This window comes from Silurus meridionalis, chromosome 13, assembly GCF_014805685.1.
Source record: "Silurus meridionalis isolate SWU-2019-XX chromosome 13, ASM1480568v1, whole genome shotgun sequence".
NCBI lineage: Eukaryota > Metazoa > Chordata > Actinopteri > Siluriformes > Siluridae > Silurus > Silurus meridionalis.
The window spans coordinates 7,560,977-7,582,945 of record NC_060896.1 but is presented as its reverse complement, the minus strand read 5'-3'; the positions used below and the strand labels follow the sequence as shown (position 1 = coordinate 7,582,945).

The following is a 21,969-nucleotide window of genomic DNA, read 5'->3' as shown; positions in this document are numbered from 1 at the left end:
AGGCCGAGGCACTATAGTCGAGGGATGCTATAATACAGCTAACCTTGAGCTCTAGCCCCAACTTCCTAAAAAACTGTCATATGCAAAATAAAAAATAAAAAAAAGATTCTCATGTTGCAGTGATGTACAAGATGGCAGCATGCACAGAAGGCTGCATGCACAGTCACAGGCAGCACCGACCTTCATAAGTCAGTGTGCCAAAAGTCATTGTCCCGTGTACATCAAGAGCTGTGCAACAGGTGCTATTCTGACCACGTGCGTTACCATGTCTGCTATTCCGACCACGTGCGCACCCTGTCACTAAGCTCTCCTCACACGGAAACAACATGATATTACTTTTACACCCACCTTACTCGCCAGATTTGGCTCCTGCGGACACAGCCGTCTACCTGAAGATAAAGTTCCAGCTCAGAGGTCGCTGTTTTGACACCATTGCGGAGATCAATGGCGAATAGCAGAACGTGCTTCCAGTACACATTCCAGAAGTGGCAGGAATCCTGGGAGCTTGGTGAATGGGGATTAATTTGTTTGGTTATGTAGCTAAATAAAGTATTTTCCTGTAAACAGAGATAATCTCGTAACGTTTTGATTACGACCGCATACATGTGAGAAATAAAGGCTTCTTCTTTTTCTTCTTCTTCTTTTGTTCCATAATTTTTTCTCCAAAAATGGGACATTTTAAAACCCAGGTCATGCTACTTCTGAGAAACAGTGCTGCTGAACTGAAGGAAATAAGCTCTGCCCTTTTAAACATACCTGAACCTAATGACTTTGAGTAGTGCCCCCTTGATGTGAAAGTAAAACAATACATCCATCCATTTTATTGTATCTCTTGATGATACTTATTATTCAGCACAAGAGAGAAACCTGCTGATGTTTTATTGAAGATACAAAGACTTACTGTATGTGCTACATTAGAAACTTGGTCAGAATATAACACTATGCCCATTTGTTTGTCTTATTCTGTATTAATGCCTTAAAGTATCAAACTGCCTTGCTATATTTGATTACTTCACATTAGGTACAACCTTTTAGATAGCCTTTTAGATTTCTGGGCACTCAAACCATGATTGTGGGGCACATTTCTTCTTCTTTTTTTTGCATGTTGGGCTAATGCATTTTATGATTTAGCTACCCTTGAGTAAATCAGCTATGTTGAAGGTCTGTATTACAACTGCACAAAATAATTATCCACTCTGAGTTATGAGAAAAATGTTAGGACCTTATAAGCAATTATTTCCCAGAAAAATAATAAGTGCCCTCAGCAAACTTCTAATAATAAATTAGCAAAAGTCTTTTTACTTAGACTTTGAACATGCAGTATATGAAACAGATTTTTTTTTAAGATGATTATATTCTTTTAATTCTCAACTTTGTATGCTGCATGAGATTACAAATGTGATTAAATGTTGTGTGCGATTGGAAATATTCAAGGCTGCCAGAAAAGAGGCGCTAAATTGCCAGCAAATGACTCATTCCAAATACCAAGAAGAACGCAATTGAATTTCAACCATGAAGATTTGCAATGCAGGTTTTTTTGTTTATATTTTTTTTTCCATATGCAGAGCACTAACAGATTTTGTTTACATCTATTAAAATGATGGTTATTTAATGGAAGTTTATCAGTTGGGGGTTAATAGCTGAGAGAGACCTAAATGCTTATCCAGGCCTGATTTCAACTATCCGGTGATTTAAAAAACAAACACACATACACAAACATATACACAGTTCATTATGTTGTTTACATCTTTTCTCAAAGCCTACACATACAAAATATGACTTCTCTGCATTTTATTTTACCCAGTTGTCATGTGGGTAATGTTGTGTTTCTCTCCCTAGCATTCGCCGCAGTGTTTGCTGTACATCATAAAAAGCTGTAAACAACCAGGGATGCTGGATCGATTGTTTGTGCCAGGGGCTTTACTGAAGGGCAAAGTTTCAAATGCCTGGGCACTTTATTTCTGCAGGCAATGAAACGACTCCTACAACACATTGAAGGTGTTGTAGTCGGGTTCTGCAAACAGAAGTGTTTTGATTTTCTGAGGATGAAATGACAAGAGGTTCTCGATTCAATCTGCGGAGACACCAAAGAAAAACATATCAAAGAAATTTTGCAGGTCACTCAGGACTAGACTGGATACTTGTGGACTAAAAAACTGAGCTGTTTCACAGAAAACTGTCTTTGTCTTGTGTTATTGTCTGCATGCCCTAAACATACATTATATGGACAAAAGTTTGTGAACACCTGAATATTATATTTGTATGTGCTTTTTGAACATCCTGTTCCACATTCTCCATTTTCCACTGTCTCCATCATCATCCAGGGATGATGTTGCACTAGATTTCAGAGTGTGCTTGTGGAGATTTGTGCTCATTCAGCCACAAAGGTGTTAGTAAAGACAGATACTGATGATGATGAGGAGGCCTGGGGTGCAGTCAAAATTCCAATTTATCCTGGTGGTGTTCAATAGTGGGTTGAGGTCAGCGTTCTATAGCAGGCCATGTAAGATCTTTAATTTAAACCCATGCAAAAACACATTGTGGAATGCTTAAAAAACATAAGGATGCTTGTTAATGTCCTTCTACTAAATTCTGATAAGATCAAATTAGTTTTATTAAAACCACATGCAGATAGAAGTAGGCTTTCTGTTTACATTGGATCTCTGGATGGTCTTTGTGTCATACCATGTGCAACAGAAAAAAACATTAATGCAATGACTGACTTTAGTCTTTTCTTTAAAGCTCATGTATATAATTTTAATAGGATACCATTCTTTTTTTCTTAGAATTGTATCTTGTCATCTTTCTTATCATCAAAGCTAAACAATATGTTGCTGTTACATAATGCAGAAAAAAATTGTTAATGCTTTTGTTACATCTTAGTTGGACTATTGTAATTTCTTACTTAATGTTCAGCCTGTCTTGTCCATGCTACATTGACTCCTAATCAAATATCGCATTGATTATAAAATACTACTGTTGACATCTTATGCACAGTCTAATGCAAGTCTTGTGTCATAGTACCTGAGCAAAATTTTGGTTGATTATGATCTGCCACACCTAGTTCGATCCAAAGGTGCAGGCTATTTGTTGGTACCTTGAATAATGAAGACTATGGCAGGGAGCAGAACTTTCTCTGTCAAAGCCCCCAGTTATGGAACAGCCTTTCAATCAGTGTTCAGACTCAGACACAATTTCAGTGCTTAAGTCTAGGTTGAAAACATATTTGTTTAGTCAAGCTTATTGTGAAAAGGATTTTTTAGGTAAAACAACAGATCTGGAGGGATCATGGTTAAAGAGTGTTTGGGTGAACCGGGATGTTTGGATGCTGTTGTCCCCCCACTCTTACACATTTGCTCAAGTAAATTGGAACTTATATCTCAGAGATCCCTCATGTCTGTGGTACCTTCTGGCTCTCCTTTTTAGTTTTGCTGTCATAGCTAGTCTTGCCAGAGTCCCTACTTGCACTCTAATCATACTGCACAGTGTGCTTACCTGTTATGTAACAATATGGATACATAATGATGCGTCTTTTCTCTCTCTCTCTCTCTCTCTCTCTCTCTCTCTCTCTCTCTCTCTCTCTCTCTCACTCGCTCTCTCTCTCTCTCACACACACACACACACACCATGTTAAACATGCTGCTGAGGTACCAGTGATCCTGTCCCTTTCGTCTTTCAGGACCTGCCTGATTCATCCTGACACCCTACCTCTGGATGGAGTTCTTTTCATTTGGAGACTACTCGCTGCTGCTGAAATAGTTCTCCATGAACAGTCTAAAGCTTAATGAAGTTACTGGGCAGAGATAAACTCAAAAACCTAAAGATGGCTTTGTACTGTAATTAATATAAACACTCTGCTACACAATGGCTTAGGACTACGTTTGCTATCAACAGTTTTTGCATTTGAGTGTCCATCAATGAACATATAACGATAACCTAAATTATTTGAATATAATTATAATGAATAGACATTCTAGGTTTCCTAGAGAATCTGCTTCCTCTAAAGTTTTTTTCCTTATACTGTCTAAAAAAATATATAAATAAATGTTCTTGCCACTGTTACAACAGGCTCGCTCATTAGGGTTGAACCAATATGGGATTAACTAAAACTTAAATTCATAATCTATTTATTTTTGTGAAAATGCTGCTTTGCGACAATGTTCATTGTTAAAAGAGCTACGCAAATAAAAATTTAATCGAATTGAATTGAATTAAACCATGTCTACATGCTTTGTGCACCGAGAATCAATATCCACATCCTATACAACCGTGTGCCTTCAACTTTGTGGTAGTAGATTAGGAAAGAATTGCATACTGTATGGCTGAAAACGTCAGGGTTCCCAATACATTTGTCCATTAAGTGTATCTGTAGTGTTTACTGAAATCTTTTAGGTATTATAATAAAGCTGAAATAATGGGAAAGTCAGGATGTCTATGAAGTAATTAACTGGACGGTAAAGGACAGCCCTCTGCTGCAGTAAATGTCATTCAGGTCTTTAGACAAGTAGTTCCCAAAGGGATCAGGACTAATTGCAAATATAGCCTTAGCATCGAACACTGCCTTGCGGAAACGTGGGCTGGCTGCTGATGAACCTTTACCAGCAAATGACCTGCTAAAAATAAATAGTTTAATAACATTTTAGGAAAGAGTTCTTCATGAATTATTATTGTGTTTACGTATGAAACTTCTGCCTAGCAATAATTCACACCAATCTGAAGCTGATCACAAGATGCAATGAGATTTGAAAAATTACAAGTAAAAAAAAATGTAAAAAAAAAAAATCATTATAATGCATGAATAGATAGCAACAATTACATGATTCACAATTAAAAATCACACCTGAAAATGTCTATGAAAATAAGTCAACTTAATGGTGAGAATAAATTAGTTAAAAATAAATAATTAAAAAAACACATAAAAAAAAAAAAATACTGTACACAAAATAAGAAATCATGTCAAAAATAAATAGGAAAAAAAGATAAAAAAAAAAAGTGTAGAAAGAAAGAAAAGAAAATAATGTTTTAAAAAATGTGATGTACAAAAAAGAATAATAATAATCACGCATAATTAAACTATGTAATTTATATAATTCATGACTGAAATTCATATATCTTTTTATAGGTGTTTGTACTGCTCAGGGTGGAACTCTGCCCATCAGCATTTTCCCTCACTGCATTCTTGCGCAGTCTTGCACAGAGTCTAATTATTTTGTATTGTTCCTCTTACTCTCTCTCACTTTTCGATCATGTGAGAAGAGTAAAATAAACAGTTGTGTAAGGAGGTCATGTTGATTGAATCAGGTTTGGGATGTAGTGGTGAAGCTGAGGGATGAGAGCTGTGTGTTGTTTGTCTGTATATGTGTGTGTGTGTGTGTTGTGTGCTGAGTCTCAGAGCGTATCGCTCTCGCCGGGCTTCTGAATGTGGGGATTAGGCTAAATGAGTTTGTCGGTTTCACTGTTTCAATCCTGTCAGCTCAACAAAAGGAAAGGCACTTTTGGGATTTCAATACGCTTACTCTGCAATCCTGGCATATTTGCTGTTTTGCTGTTTATTTATTTATTTATTTATTTGCTTTCTTTTTTTTTTTTTGCTATTGATTGTGCGACTATTAAGGGCTGGAGAAGAACACCATTATTAGAATTTTGAATGCTCAGAGGAAAGTGGATTGCAGCAGAGACTGGCTTCCCTCGTGTTCATCGTCCTCATGTAATCCTCTTCTGCTCCACTCCTACCTCTCTCTCTCTCTATCTCTCTCTCTCTATCTCTCTCTCTCATTCTCTATCTCTTTCTTTCTGTACCTTTCTGTTGATTACCATTTTTCTCTTCATCTTTTTCTGTCTATCTCCTTCATCCTTTCTCTTGGTGACTCATCTATCTATTTGTTTTCTTTCTGTCTTACTCTGTCTCTATCTTTCCTTCTCTCATTCTCTGTCTGTGCTTCTCTTTCCTCATGTCTACTGCACTAGACCCCCCTATCTCTGTCCCTTCTATTTTTTTCTATCCCTTCTATCCTCTCCTCTCTCAATTTCTCTTTCTATAATAATGTGTTGATCTGATGATATTCTCTGAAACAGTGGACAGTGGAGATTTTCAAAAACTTCATACGGCATTAAATGCTTTTCTTTGTCTGTTTATCTGTAAACTAAGGAGAGAGTTTACACACACACACACACACACACACACACACACACACACACACACACACACACACACACACAGGTCGATATTCCATAAATGGCCTCTATATAACAGTGCTGTGGTTTGGCCTTTTGATTTGCACCCTCTGACTGTGTGATATATATTTCGCCTTGAACACAAGTGCAGGATTACAGTACCCACAAACATCTTTGGCATACGCAAACATTTTCAATTCGCCTGGAAGTGCAAATAAAGGCATTGTTTCTTACTGTTTAAGTGATTGCAGACTCTTACATACTGCTTTTCTTTCAGTACAAAACCCTTCTACTAAACATTGTTTAATGCAATTGCTACAGTATAGAAAATCAATCTGCAAAGTGGGTCACTTAAATTGCATTAAAGCAACGAACCTGGTGTTTTCAGCAATTTGGAAAGATTAAAGTTACACTGGATATCTATCGTTTATAAGGTAGTCAATCATGCAAGATTTCCTACTCCATCGCTCATCCGACTGCATGAAGTCATTTCTGTCCGAAATTCTGCTTGTCTATAAACCGACCTGCCGCTGAAGTGTTATAAGATAAAGTCGAGAGATTATTTCCTGTCACACTGGCAATGAATTCTCAATTCTGATTGCTCGAGAGGTGCTAAATTATTTTCTAGAACAGCAGATCTGATAGTACTTTAGTTCTTTAGACAAATCTCTGGTATTAACAGATAAAAAAAAATAAACTGAACTGATTATCAATAAGACCTTTTGTACATTTGTGGAAGGAGTCTCCAGTGTCAGCATTTTGTACGTTTTCAAGCACTTGTCAGTTACATGGCAAGCTGTTTTTATTTATTAGAATTTTTTTGTGATAATAGACACTTGTCTCAAGGACAAATGGCGTGATTAATAAAGAAAAAATTAATAGTACTTGTTAGCACACTGCTGTGTTTTAAGAATAAATAAAAAAAACACTTCAGGGCATGCTATGAAAATAAATGAGTAGATTAACGATTGTGAGATTTCCTCTGCCTCATGTCAGTCTGCATTATACTTCTCTATATTTGATTATTCTTCTAGACAAGCGTACATTTGAGTATGTTCTTACTATTTCGAGCTCTATTGTGCTGCATACAGTATGCATGTAAAGTCTTACTGGATATAAAGTGATGATCTCATAAAGCTTCCCTTTAAAGAATATTCAAGAATATGATATTCGAGTTCTATACAAATGTGCAAATTCAAGAAATATGGACAAATATGTGATTAAACATGTGCATGTGAAGTAAAGCGAACAAACCCTATGCGTGTGAAGATCCTCTGACTTTTCTAGAAGCATCAGTTGTTATGAGTACACACAGCAGTAAAGCACACTCAGAGCTACAGTATTTTATTCTTTGCAGTATAATGATATCAGCACTATCTCTGTCTCTGCAGAATCTTCTCTACTGCTTCTCCCTGACTCCAACTCGCTGCAGCGTACACCAAAAAAAAGCAGCACGAGGGAAAAAAAGTGAGAAATCACATTAGGAATGCCAAAAGACCGATGGCGAAAATGACGAACGGAGATATGGTTGAGGAAGAACCACACAGATCGAAGAAGTGGCAAAGGCTGATGAAGCATGAGAGCTGAGTCATACAGCAAGTGAGAAAGACTAGGTGTGGAGAATCGCTCCTTTTTTAAAAATATTCCATCACCTTAAAGCTGCACCTTGCTAATCGTAACCACTAGCGAAGCTCATTGAAATGTATTCAGTGCTCATCTGCGCACTTAAATAAGATACTGCAGGTATTGACCTTGTTTCTATTCAGAGCAAGTGTTCCTTCCTGATAAGGCTGTGCTTGTGTATTGTGAGCGATGATAAAATGCGCATGAGCTCATTAGTGATAGTATTGAGAGCAGTATAGACTTGTGATGAATTTGTGTTGTCTCTGCTTACAAAGTTTTTTGTGCTAGGACTGGACTAACTTCATTGGTAAATGAGACCCCCTAGGGACAGTTGGATTTCCACTTTGAAAATATACTGTATGTCCTGATTTTTAACGTAAATCAGGGTGCATATGTGTTTAACAACAACAACAAAAAAAGTCTAATTGTTGATGTGACTTTCTTTTCTCAAGCCATTTACACTATTTGGGAGCGTTTACTGATTGGAAGGTTAAAGGTTTAAGCCCTGGATTCCCAATCTGCCACTTTTGGGGTCCTTAAATAAAGCTCTTATTCCACTGTGCTCCAAAGGCGCTGTATCATGGCTCACCATGCTTTCTGAGTGCATCCTACATCCACTTTCTACATCCCTGGGATTATGCAAAGAAATAACAATTTCCTTGTTGGATCAATAAAGTATTCTAAATGTAAAAATTAAATCAAATAAGGCCAAAAGTCTGTGGATGACTGATCATCACTCCCATGTGGTTTCATTAATTTTTTTGGAAGCACCCACTTTTTATGCTGTAACATTAGAATTTATCTTTACTGGAACTAAGAGATGGAAATCTGTTCCATGACAATGACTCTGTGCACAAAGCAAGCTCCATATTTTGTCCAGGTTTGAGTGAAAGAAGTCAAGTTTTTCTGCTTAGAGCCTGGTAAGACCTTTGGGATGAACTTGAACCAAAAGTGCATCAGGTTTCATCACAGATATTACTTCCTGACCTCAAGCTCTTGGGGATGAATCCCAGGGTGTCTGAGTTTTCTAATAGTTTTTCTAAGAGTTTGCGGAGTCTCTCAGTACAGGAAAAAAAAGTCTCCTGGACAGAAGAATTTATGCTTTCTGGCTCCTCAGCAAAATGACAAGCTGCAATTTTTTTTTTCTTTTCTAAGCGAGCAAGAGAGTGTCAGTGAGGTACCAACTGGTTACCTTTCCTATAACGTGTTTCGGGAAAGTTCCACAACATTAAGTCTTACTGTAAAGTGTTAAAAAGCACAACATGGTCATTAAAAAAATTATACATTGTACACATTTAAAAATATCAATAAATAATGCCATATTCATGAAAATACAGACTCCACAGCAAATCCACTGACTCTCCTAATTTTTTTCCCTCGCTCATTTTAAAGTTGTTTTTTACTTTGTTGAACCACAAACACCAGTGCCGCCATTGGTTTTCTTTCTATCATTGACTGACATGTCAAGTGATTACATTAAGTGCAAAGCCCCCTAGATTTCGGGCTGATTTATTTAAGCCCACTTCTCTGACACTTCCATTACACATCAGCGAGCGGTGATTGAGAAGTTGAAATACAGTTGTGGGTAATAAATATATTTTTCAATTACTTTTCCAATGACTGATTTTTTTTTTCTTCTTTTTATTCAAAATGTCTTTGGAGAAGCCAGAAATAAATAGACTAAGGAAGCATTGTCCAATCAATGTACAAATGACACAAAACAACAATAACAGAACTGTATATTTTGTTGTGGTTTCATTAAAACACCTGGTTATCAGAAAGCCTTTTTCTTGTTTAATCTATTTTTTTTTTTTTTTGTAAAGAAATAACACAGAAAATGATTACCGATTTGAAACACTTGGCTTTAAATAAAATAAAATAAAAAACAGGAAATGTATAATTATACAGCTATGTTTTGTTCCAAGCATTTTCTTATATGTCTAAGTCTTGTTTATCCTTCCGTTTTTGTATCATGACCAGCTGTCATTAAATTACATGTAGATTGACCCTTGAAAAATTGCCTCTAACCTTGAAAGTGATAATCTGCCATTCTCAATTGGAGCTCAGTGTTTGTTATATAACAGCTTTCCAAAATTCCAGATTGGTTAGCTTAAGTAAATTGTTACAAATGCCAAGGGTGCGTTGGCCAGATGGTAAGGGATGATTAAGCTGGATCAGACAGTTTCACAACAAGATTCTAGCCTTTATCATGAACAACAGATTTTGCAAGCAGGTAATTAATATATCAATTAGCCCTATGTGGAGGCTTTTAATAAAATTAAGAAAAATGTGGAGTTATTGAGCATACATTAATATATCTAATAAGCAGGGAGCTGTGTGTCCGTAATTATACAATGTTGTGAAAAAAGCGTTTTAATGGATATGTTTTTTAAAAAGATCACCAAAAAAAAAAATGTCGGTATTTAGCATGACCTTTGTTCTAATACAAATATACAGTGATATTATTTTCTAAATTGTTATAGGCAACTAACTGCTAATCTGCCAACTCGTCAAGACTTTTTAAATATTAAAATTGGCATAATTATTAATGCAGAAAATTATATATCCACTTGATTATAGATAGATTTCACCCTTTAAAAACCAAAGGAAAAACATTTGGCTCTTGTGGGTTTTATTTATTTATTATTATTTTTTTTTGGGAACCAGTCAAATATCATCTCCTTGTAGGTCCCGAAAGTGTAAAAATCCGTCCCATACTAACATCTTTTACAATCACATAACACTCAAAAAAATAAAGCTTTCATTTCTAGTATTTTTGATTAAAAAAGAAATGTTACACAAATCCTTCCGATTAAATAACATTTCTTTCTGACTTTAACAAATCTATATTAAACATATTTTATGTGATGGCTTTCTATTAAGTGTGGCCTTCCTTTACACTTTGTCTACAAGAGTTTTCTACAGGATTGGCTTTTAGTGGTTTGTCTAACATTCAATATGTTATTTACTTTCATGATTAGCAAAACGAAGAATGCTCTTTTCACACTAATACAGAAAAAATTATTTAAAAAATATTAATTTTACATAACGTTATTATACATTAGTGTACAATAGAGAAAAACTAAATCTTATTTAAAAGTTAAGTCTACAGTACCAGCAACTACACCTACTTGGCATAATTCTCGAAGTCCCTGGAACTGTGCTGAAGGAATAAACATTATTCCTCTGAAAGAGTTTCGCTCAGTTGCTCCAAAATATTGAATATATATATACAGTAGGTTCATTGAAGAAATAGTTTCACAATCTTTGTAATATGGCACCTACATTTCTGGTTCTTTCACTACAATCTCAATGGCAGTGTTTTGCAATCGGGGCTGCAAGAGCTCCTACAGATGATATGCAAGGCTTCAGAGTGGAAAGGTTGCAAGTTGGATGGTTTGTTATACATTGCCATGTAGGTAAGGAGGTATCTGGTAACGGAAATGATCACCCAAGCAAATTACTGCAAAGTAGCAACTAAAATTGAACACCACCACTGCTATAAAGGACGCATATATCAAATTATTAAAACTTGTCATGCTAGTCTGTCTTACCACATACTGCATAAAATAAATATACTTTATTATTCCATGTTTTGTTTAAACATCAGTGTAAATGTTTTTAAATGTTTTTCTCAACCAAAAATGTTTTGTGGTGTTCAGGAATGAAATACACTATATAGACAAAAGTTTGTAGACACCTGACCATAAGATTCCTATGTGTTTTTTAAATATCTTGTTCTCCACGTTTATTCCCCCTTTACCATAATAATTACCCCCACTCTTCTGGGAATACTAGAATTTGGTGTGTGCTCGCTCATCAGCTGCAAGGGTGTTAGTCAGCGTTCCAATTCACCTTTCTAAAGGTGTTCAGTAGAGTTGAGGTCATAGCTCTTTAGCAGACAACTCAAGATCTTCTCCAACTGATGAAAACCATATGTTCATGGAACTTTCTTTTTTCACAGGGGCAATGTCATGCTGGAACAGGTTTGGGTGTCCAAGTGAAAGAAAGGTTTAATAAATACTGCATCCAAAGACATCCTATAAAATTGTGTGCCTCCAATTATGTGGTAACAGTTTGGAAAAAGAACCACATGGAAAAGTCAGGTGTCCCAATACTTTTGTCTGTATGTGGTGGCCAGTGAAATCATGACATTGATCTGGGAATCTATAGAGGTTTAAAAAGCTGTTAAATAAATTAGTGTACAGTCATCAAATTATAATGTTTTTTTTTTAATGTGTCTTTAATTCCTGATTAATGCTGTAATGTAGCATTAAAGAAAAGAAGAGAAATATAAGCTGTCTCACTGTAATGGCAAATACCAGCGGTTTAAAATAGAAATGCACATAATGAATGCAAATAAATCCATTTGGTAAAAATCTGCTTGACTAGAAAAATCATTATATATTATTTACTTCACATTACATACACCAATTTGCCAATTTACTATTAGATCCCCTTTTATAAAGACAAATTAATTGGCAACATAACGTTCATTTGTGTATAATTCACAATGAGAATGTCTTCCTTATATTCTTTTTTCCTACATTGCATAGCATTTTAAAAGGCTCAATCAGTCTAAATAGATGCTTAATCTCAGCATATAAATAGAAATATTAATCGTCTCCATGTCATAACATGTCCTGCATAATGAGGGTATTATTTTTCTTGGGAATATTGGGCTTAATGAGGTTATTGTGCAGAAAATGTTGCCACTGGTAACAAACATTCAGACGAGCCCCAAGGATTCAATTACAAATTAATATGTGCAAAATGTTCTAACATTTATTTTTGGATAAATCATGGATATTGGGTTAACACCGCACTGACACTGCAGCGCCTAGCTTTCTGCTGGGCTGTTAAGGGAAATCAGGTCATTCTCAGTCTAGCAGTCATGCATTAACGTTTCGATTAGCTTGAAAGATTGTTGGTTTGCCTGCATGTTTCATTACCGTGATTGGGTTCATGGAAAACATTAAGATGAAAGTTTATTTCTTACTAGATTGGCTTGTATAATAAAATAGCAGTTTAATGATTAAGGAACTAATGAATTAGCAGTAAAAACTAATATATATATATATATATATATATATATATATATATATATATATATATATATATATATATATATATATATGTATGTATGTATGTGTGTGTGTGTGTGTGTGTGTGTGTGTGTGTGTGTGTGTGTGTGTGTGTGTATATATATATAGATATACACACGCACACATAAACACAATCGTGCACACATACAAATTAATTCAGTAGCCAAAAGGACACTTTAGGCTTTTTTGCATATTTTTTTTCCAGAATACTTAAAAAAAAATTATAATAAATAAATAAATAAAAAAACAAACAAAAAAAAAGTAACTAGCTAAATAAAAAAATAAACAAACAAAATGTACTCATTGGAGACAGTGAAGGTCAAAAATGAAACATTTTCTGTGGACACACATTCCCTCTCTCTTTCTCACTCTCTCTCTCTCTCTCTCTCTCTCTCTCTGTCTCTACTTAGATCTCCTACATACCTGTCATACATTTAACCCTAAAAAGTTATACAGCTTAGTTCCAAGGTCCAGTCTTTTAGCATTAGTCATTTTCCATCTTTTAAGAAATGACAGTATTCACGTAACAAACACTGTAACCATTTTTATGTCATGAATCTCCTGTGATGCGATGTAATAGTACCCGAAATGCAAGCTATTAAAAGTTGATCTACTTCAGAGTGCTGATTTTGTCCACACGGTGTACACTTGCAAGCAAGCGCTGACGTGTAAAATTAGGACATCTCATATGGCTGGTCTCTAGTGGAACACATAATGTAATACCTGCACCAAGCAAAGACCGCTATAACCACATCACCTGAAATTATTCATGTTTCATTTTCTCCGAAATGAAATTTGAAAGACTTTTTCATTTGTCTTGTCTGTCAAAGCACATCGCTCCATCCATCCCAAACTGCTCAGTCTTGAAATTGAATGGAGGAAATTCTGCCTATTGTACTGCATTAAAACGATTACAATAACAATCTTTTTTGGTTGCTGGTTTAAAATAGGAGGTTAACAACATTAATATCTTCTTTGGAGGGAAACAAAACATCTCTGTCGATAAATACAGAACATAAAAAGATCCACCAAAGACCTCGTCAGGATTTCAGCATTAATTGCAAAATTGTGAAATCAAAATAAGGGTGAGGAAGGTTTAAATAGTTTTCTAGAACTACCATTACATGCAATTTAATATCAGTTATATTGACTGTAAATTGCCTTGGCATGTTATCAGTCCTAGTATTTTGACTGGTAATAAACCAAAACAAACTATATTATTATTGCAGTTAATTGAATTTACTTTTCACATACATTGTGCCTCAGTAATGATGGTCATGATGAGTTTTTTGCCAATCACTGGAATCCTGCTCAAGGCTCATTAAATTAATGAACTTTAATCATTAAGAACCAATATACTTCCTAATGGTTAAACCAATGCATCATGCATATTCAAGTATCACTGAAATGACAGTATGTAACTCTGGGTGTGATTGAATAAAACATGAGATGTCCTATTTTTGAATTTTACCTACAGTATGTCTCTGTCATTCAGCCTGCACTGGAAAATATCAAATCGGAGTGCTGAAGTGCCAAGATGGCGGTCAGGTTTGGTGTGCACACCAAGTAAAGAAAAAGACCACCCTGGTCCGACCTAGACACTTCATTAACTGATAAACATCTGTTGTGTGTTCCTCTCCACCATTCTCCATCTCGTTCCTCATGATTATCTATCAGACTGCAGAAAACCAACATATCACACCACAAAGAAAGGAAAAAAAAGCAGTTCTCGAATCTGTCAGGATAATTGTGCCAGTGATAAGTTTCCCATGGAGAGGCCATCAAATAGTAGACTTCCTTTCTCAGCATGCACATCCTTATAAAGCGAGCTGCTTCGCTGCAGCAATGTTGACACGGAAAGTCAATAATGGTAAGTCAATTAGCATCATCAAAAAAATGAGAGGAAGAATGCAAGCAAAAAGATAAGCCAAATGACACAAGCTGATGTCGCCCAGGACAATAGAAGCACACGCGCACAGACTACGCCTATTAAAGATCTGACAGAAGCGTCAAATTAAGCCTATTCGCAACCAAATTAGAATCTCTGTTCATGTGCTATTGAATTTCGAGGTCCACTTCACCTTTTTGTGGCTGACATGCATTGTAATGATGGGTGTCAAAAGCGTACAGGCACTTGCCGTGCTATCTCGAGAGGGCGGTTCCTCTTGAGAAGAAAGAAATGGTGATGGTTTAAGGACTATTACACTTAAAAGGGATGGATTGCATGAAGCAAACATAATGTAATTTTGTAAAAATGTGCTTGAAGCACACGCCACAAAGATTTAGATTTTAGGCAAGACTTTAGAGTCATGTAAATCATTATATATATATATATATATATATATATATATATATATATATATATATATATATATATAGAGAGAGAGAGAGAGAGAGAGAGAGAGAGAGAGAGAGAGAGAGAGAGGCAATCACATAATGTCACATAATGTCAATTGCAACACAGTATATTCCAGAAATGCTGTATCTAAATGGATGGATGGATGGATGATGGATGAATGGATGGATGGATGGATGGATGGATGGATGGATGGATGGATAGATGGATTAGATAGATAGATAGATAGATAGATATAACAGACAGAAATAAATATTTGAATGCAAACAACATGAAACGCATTTCAGCAATCAACCAGCATTAAATGATTTGTGATAAATGATCCTATTCACCTGCAGTGTCTTGCTTTGAACTGAAATGAAAAGAATGTAAAGAAAACATATAATGTCAGGTTCATTGTTTCTGGTGTAGAGGGAAAGTAAAATCAAGTTTTCCTTTTGGTATTACAGTTTAAATTTACAAGCCTCATCAGCCGCAGACACTATGTTGCACAATTTTCTTTAAAATAACGTAAAAACCGCAGCGCTGCCTAATTAGTCTGGTGTGTTGCTGATTTTGTGTGATGTGTGTAATAAACACCAAATGTAGGGTGTGAATGCTGTGGTCCAAGTGTCCTGGGAGGGCAGTAAATTACTGTGTGTGCATGTATGTGTGTGTACGTGCATGTGTGTGTGTGTAATGGTGTGTGTGCTTATGTGTGTGTGCGTATGTGTGTGTGCATGTGTGTACTAATGTTGGGTTACTGCAGCTCAGCTTTTGAAGGCTTTCGGCCCCTGATTACAGACTGTGCCCTCTCCCCCCTTTTCATCCATGCTAAAAATGTACAGCGTAATAGCACTTTAGCACCCATTCAAGCCTAAAACAGACTCTGCTTTGCATGGCATCAGAAAAAAATGTTTTAATATTCGGCATATACAGAGAGTCAACATGGAACGTTGTAAAGAAGCCTGAAATGCCGAGGCAGCATAATATGAACGTAAGCCACTATAATCATATTAAAGGTCACTCACTAAAAAAAAAAGAAAAAGCCCAAAAATCAAATAGCCCAAGGAGGCATTCAAAATGTTCTAGAGCATTAGAAGTTTTTCTGTTGGAAAAAAAAAAATTATTATGCATTGTTGAGTGTACACGACTACACTGTAAAAGGGAGTCATAAAACGGCACTGAATGTGATTCACATACACTTTCTTGATGTAACACACACATGCACTCCATACCTAATTTTCTATGCACACAGGTTAACAAGATCAATAATGGATGATATTAAAAGCCGCACTTAACCTTATTAGTCCAGGGCTTCAAATGGAGTTGTGTTACCTGAGCTCTAAGTGCCATAATGACGGGGGGAAATAGAATTCGAGCAAATGTCTGCCTATCGCATTGCGTTTATTGTCTCAGAAAAGCAGACTGCATTCATCTTTTTTATGTCAGTGATGCACCTTTCTGTTATGGACATTGTATTTGCTCTTATTATTCAGAACAATATGCTATCACAGATAGGGCAGAGATTACAGTCCTCCCAATAAACCATTTTATGTTGTTGTCATTTGATTTCTTTTCCTGATTTTGCCACAGAAGTAGGATAAGCAATAATGTGCCATGAGAATTCAGTTTACTGGACCTGCAGAAGCAAAACCTGGCGTGTTCCCAAAAATGACATCTGACAGAGAGGGCTAAGTCTCTGCTGCTTCCATTACAATTCTCAAACTTTTACTACTGCTCAAAAAGGTAGGAAGGAAGGTAGAAAAAAAGGCAAGAGCAAAGAGTTATCTTTAGAGAAATACAAACCAAATGTTTTATTGTTGTAACCTCTGAAGACTCCTCATAAAAATAGTGTTGCTCGAAATAAGGACAAATGAAATTCACCGTTTGAATGATCACCATTGAGGACAACCTAAAATTCACACATTCTCTTGTATACCCTTTTCTCGACAAAGAGATCAACGGAACAGACAAAAAAGAAAAAGTCGTAAGCAGTTATGATAATGTTAACAGCTTGCAACAAACCATCGTGACATTGCAAGTATCTCTGCAGTGTTGCAAATAAACGTCCTGTTTCAGCCCTTACACTACTAATCTGAGGCAATTGTTGTAACATTTTTGTGAACTATATTTTAGCCCTAAAAGCTGCTTAAGTCTTAAGAAAGCATTCAGGAACTTTTAAACATTTTTGGACCGTAACAGAGAGGATAATGGTCAGAACTAGTGTTGGTAAATTTGTCAAATCCGAAAAAACCAAACAAACAAAAAACCTAAAGAGGCTTAAGGGGAATTGAGGGGGGGAAGCAGGAATCAGATTACCTCACTGCTTCTTGCTGAGACACAGGTTCAATACCAAACAAAAAAAAACTGCAGAGAAGAATCCCCAGTATTGAATGAAGAATCAATGTTAATTTGTACCCAGGTACACTTATGAAAATGCTGTAGGTGTTTGTTCAGTACTAGGGATTTTCCTTGAATATGAAGTTAAACTGCAAAAACACTCACTGAAAAAAGCACATAAGAGACCAGAACCTTTTGGCTGATAGCTACTGAGACTCAGCAGACTCAGGAGAACTTGGGTGTTTTTTTTTTTTTGTTTTTGTTTTTTCTATACCTTTTTTTTTTTGTTGGTTTTTTTTTGTTTAGGTTTTTTTTTTTTTTTTTGCAACTATGTCTTGCATTGTTTTGTAGTATGTTTCATTGACCCAAATTTCATGTATAACATTTGGCACATTACAAATTCTTGGTGCTCTTACAAGAGAAACTTGTAAATATTCTTTTGGGGACAGTTATGTAGAAATGTTACTGGATTAATATCTAGCATGGTCTAAAAACCACAGACTTTTCAAACAAATCTGCTCGCATCTGCAGTGTAATGTCATTGTTTTCATTTTTCCCATCTTAAATAGAAGTTACACATTAGAAAATAGTTTTAAATTCAGTTTTTCCATTGTTTTTTTTTAATATATAATCTGCTTCTCTTATCACCCCATAGCGGATTAATTTATATATTTATATTCATATATTTATATATAAGCATGTACAAGAAAAACAGTCTCATTTTTGCACTGGGTACAAAAGTAATCGCTGTCTTTCCTTTGTGCATTCTATTGCATGTTTTCATGAGGATCAGAAAAAAAAGGGTAGAAGGAGGAGAAGGGTTTAGGAATGTTAGATCTGGGTTTCCTGTACCTTCTCCTTGGTGTGAGTTTTATGCAAGTAGGGTTCCGGGATAGTGCTGACGGTTATGGACTGAGGGCGATGTAGAGAATTGCCAATGCTGTTCTCTCCCCAGGGAGCAGAGTGTGCTGGTTTGTAGGTGCTGTAGCTGGATTTGTAAGTGTTGTTACGATCTCTCAGACTTGGTAGCACCATCCCACCCTCTCCTGGTAAAGTTGTTCCCGATGTAGAAGGAGGAACGTTCTCCCCCATCTGAATGACCTCCAAAGTCCTGGCAGCTGCTACTGTGCTCCTATTTTGGTGTCGTTTACGGAGTTTGTAGAACGCAATTAGCATGATCGCAGCGAGCAGCGTGACGGCAACAAAGCAGCCAATGATGATCTTTGTAGTCTTCATCACCTCGTCTAAGCTGGCGCGTGGGCCCACTGTTCCTCGGATAGTTGGCACACTAACCTGTCTTGGTGTCTGCAGTAGCACAGTTGGAGTTGAGATAAACACAGGCTGGAAGACGGAGGGTGAGGCCGTAACCGTCTTCGGTTTGATTACCTCTTCTGATGTTGACTCCACTATTTCCACAGTGACTGTGGTGAAATAGCTTAGGTGCTCAGATGTGTTAAGCTCTGCCGCGCTCACATTCAAGTAAGCAGATGCATTGGAGTTTCCAGCCATGTTTGTCACCATGCAGGTGTACACACCTGTGTCAGAGGGCAGAACATTGGAGAAATTTAAAGTTCCATCATTGAGAACATAAATCCTTGGATGATTGGAGCCATGAGTCAGAACCGTTCCGTTGGGTAGAAGCCATCTGACGGATGACATGGGAGCTGTGCGACACTTGAATTCGGCTACTCTCTCTGCAGATATGTTAAGATCCCGTGGAGCATCTAGGATGAAAGGAGCAGAGCACTGAAACGTAGTCTGGTCCACCTCAACGAGGTAGCGTCCTCGTAAATGGGCAGGGCTATGGCAGCGGCCGCAACACGTGGAGTTGGTAGGGATGTACTCTCGTAGCCACCACGCCAGCCATACTACATCACAGTCACACCTCCATGGGTTATGGTGCAAGTGCAGCTCTACCAGGTAACTCAGTGGTGAAAAAAGGTCATGGGGTAAAGAGCTAAGGTTATTATGGGCCAGGTTGAGTTCAACCAAGGCTGTGACATCATCAAACGCATTTCTTTCCATGGTGGTGATTTTGGAGTTCATAATCCAGAGTTTTTTAAGGGATTTCAGACCCCTGAAGGATCCTGGTTTTATGTCTGGAAAGTAGTTTTCTGACATCTCCAGTTCCTCCAGCCCCACCAATGGGGAGAGGACAGGCATCTCCCGCAGATTACACATTCCAAGGTTTAGGTATTTCAAGTTGTATAATCCTTCGAAAGCACCCTCAGAGATATACTCCAGTTTTTTCAGTTCTCCTAAATCCAGTCGCATGAGGGAGGGGACACGGTTGAATGCATAAGACGGTATGCTTTCAATAGGGTTGTTCCTGAGCCATAATTCCCGCAGCTTAGACAAGTACTCAAAAGCGCCACTTGGGATTACAGTCAACCGGTTGTCAAAGAGCTCCAGGGTGTTAAGATTGGTGAGACCATTGAAGGCCCCCACCTCAATCTGCCGGATGGAGTTCCTGCCAAGCTGCAGCACTTCCAGATGGTGGAGGTGTCGAAAGGTGTCAGCATGGATTACTTCGATGCTGTTCTCCATGAGGTTGAGATGCCGTGTGTTAGTCGGGATGCCAGGAGGCACTCGAACCAGGCCACGCCTGGTACACACCACCTTGCTGAACTGGTTACTGCAGGAACATACAGCTGGGCAGTTCTGGGGTCCGGTGGGGGTGGCACACACACTCCACGCTCGCACCATGAGGTAGACTGCACAGAGCAGGGCTGCGTTCCAGTGCACAGTTACCTGCCACAAGAGACTCATGATGTGGCGCATTCATAATTCAACATCATGTGGGGATTCGGCTCGGGAACGAAGAACAGTGGCCCTACCCTGGCTTGAGCAAGACACTGCTTCTGTTTTCCATCGACAGTGCAGGATGGTACTGTGTTATCCCCATTAAAGAGAAAGACAGTGAGACAGAGTGGTGGGAGGGAGGAGAGAGAAACAGCGAATGATTATAGAATAAAGAAATACTGTTGAATTAAGTAGAAAGAAAGCAGGAATAAGTTTCAAAACAATTTACTCACATCATTAGTTCTCCTTTGAATGTCCCTTTTTAATTTGCATAAGACGGACAAGATTTAGTAAGACCTGTACAACATAAAAAAAAAAAAAAAGTAAACTGGACCGTGAATAGACTTGCCAAAATGGCTCCTTTGAATTCCACAGGGATGCAGCATTTAAAGAAACTGAATCAAAAGGTAAGGCCCATTGAGCTAAGCAGGTGCACGGATCCAGTCAGATTGAAAAAGATCTCCTCTCAGCTCCCCCATTGATTGTCCTTGGAAGCCAACGCTGCATACAGCTGAACATTTTTCACAAGACTCCATTTCCAAACTGCAAGTAGCGCAGAAAAAAGCAGAAGAAAAAGCAATAGTGTGGAGTAGTGAAATCCCGAAGTCTTTTACAGATTTTTCCTTCTTGCCTGTTTTAGACTAACACGCTGTTGTTCACCCCTCCATCGACACTTGTCCTGTCGATTAGCAGTTCACTGACGAATACAAAAAAACGGCAACAGACGCACATTGCGGTCATTCCATCTTGCTTTTTTCAACTCTCTTTTCTCCCGCTCGTTGCCGTAGCAGCTGCAGACTGCCGCGTGCACAGTTAGCAATAATCCGTCAGTTTCTCTGGAGGGGGGCTCGGGGGTGGTGGTGGTGCGCAAGCAGGAAGGGGGAGGAAGGGGGGCAGCAGCATCGCAGCAGTGAAGCTCTCTCTAGCGATTGTGTGTTCTTGCTCTCTCTCTCTTTCTCATGCTCTCTCTTTCTCTCTCTCTCTCTCTCTCTCTCGCTCACTCACTCACGCACTTCAGTGTCAGAAAAAGGAGGAATTGATCTTGCTGTGTGACGTGCTGCCGATTTCAGAGTGCTCGTCTTGAATAGGATTCCGTACTTCTTCGCCCCATGGTAAAGATCATGCGGTATTCTTTTATTCCTGCTTCTTGAGGTAGTAAGTTGTGGCAGTTTGCCTGCTTTGCCCGTGAGCCTGTGGACTGCCTGGTGGTCTGCAGGAGAGAGAGAGAGAGTGAGAGAGAGAGAGAGTGAGAAAGAGAGAGAGAGAGAGAGAGAGAGAGAGAGAGAGAGAGAGAGAGAGAGAGAGAGAGAGAGAGATTCATACACACACATGCACCCGGAGGAGAAGACTGTCCACGGCGACAGTGGTGGCAGCATCGGTCCTCACCGTATCACCGGCATCCAGGATACTCTCGCTCTTTTTCTCTTTATGTGACAGGGTTGCAGGCAGTGAAACCTCTGTGTTCTACCTCCTCCTTTTGTCCTTCAATGGAAACGTGAATGTACTGCTGACGCATCCCGCTCAGAGCAGTGCACTGGTTTGATGCAGTGTTCCTGTGTATTAACACATCCACCCCCTCCTCTCTTT

The 21,969-nt window shown here is 37.8% G+C and overlaps 1 protein-coding gene across 1 annotated transcript; it reads right to left on the bottom strand.

The window, feature by feature from the left end:
• Positions 1-17,029: 17,029 nt before the first annotated feature.
• On the bottom strand, positions 17,030-20,754 carry lrrc4.2 (leucine rich repeat containing 4.2). Its single transcript, XM_046865076.1, has 2 exons — positions 20,616-20,754; positions 17,030-20,470 (listed from the first exon to the last, which is right to left on the bottom strand). The coding sequence occupies exon 2, from the start codon at positions 20,359-20,361 to the stop codon at positions 18,412-18,414; it is 1,950 nt and encodes a 649-aa protein (XP_046721032.1). The 5' UTR covers positions 20,362-20,470; positions 20,616-20,754; the 3' UTR covers positions 17,030-18,411.
• Positions 20,755-21,969: the final 1,215 nt, after the last annotated feature.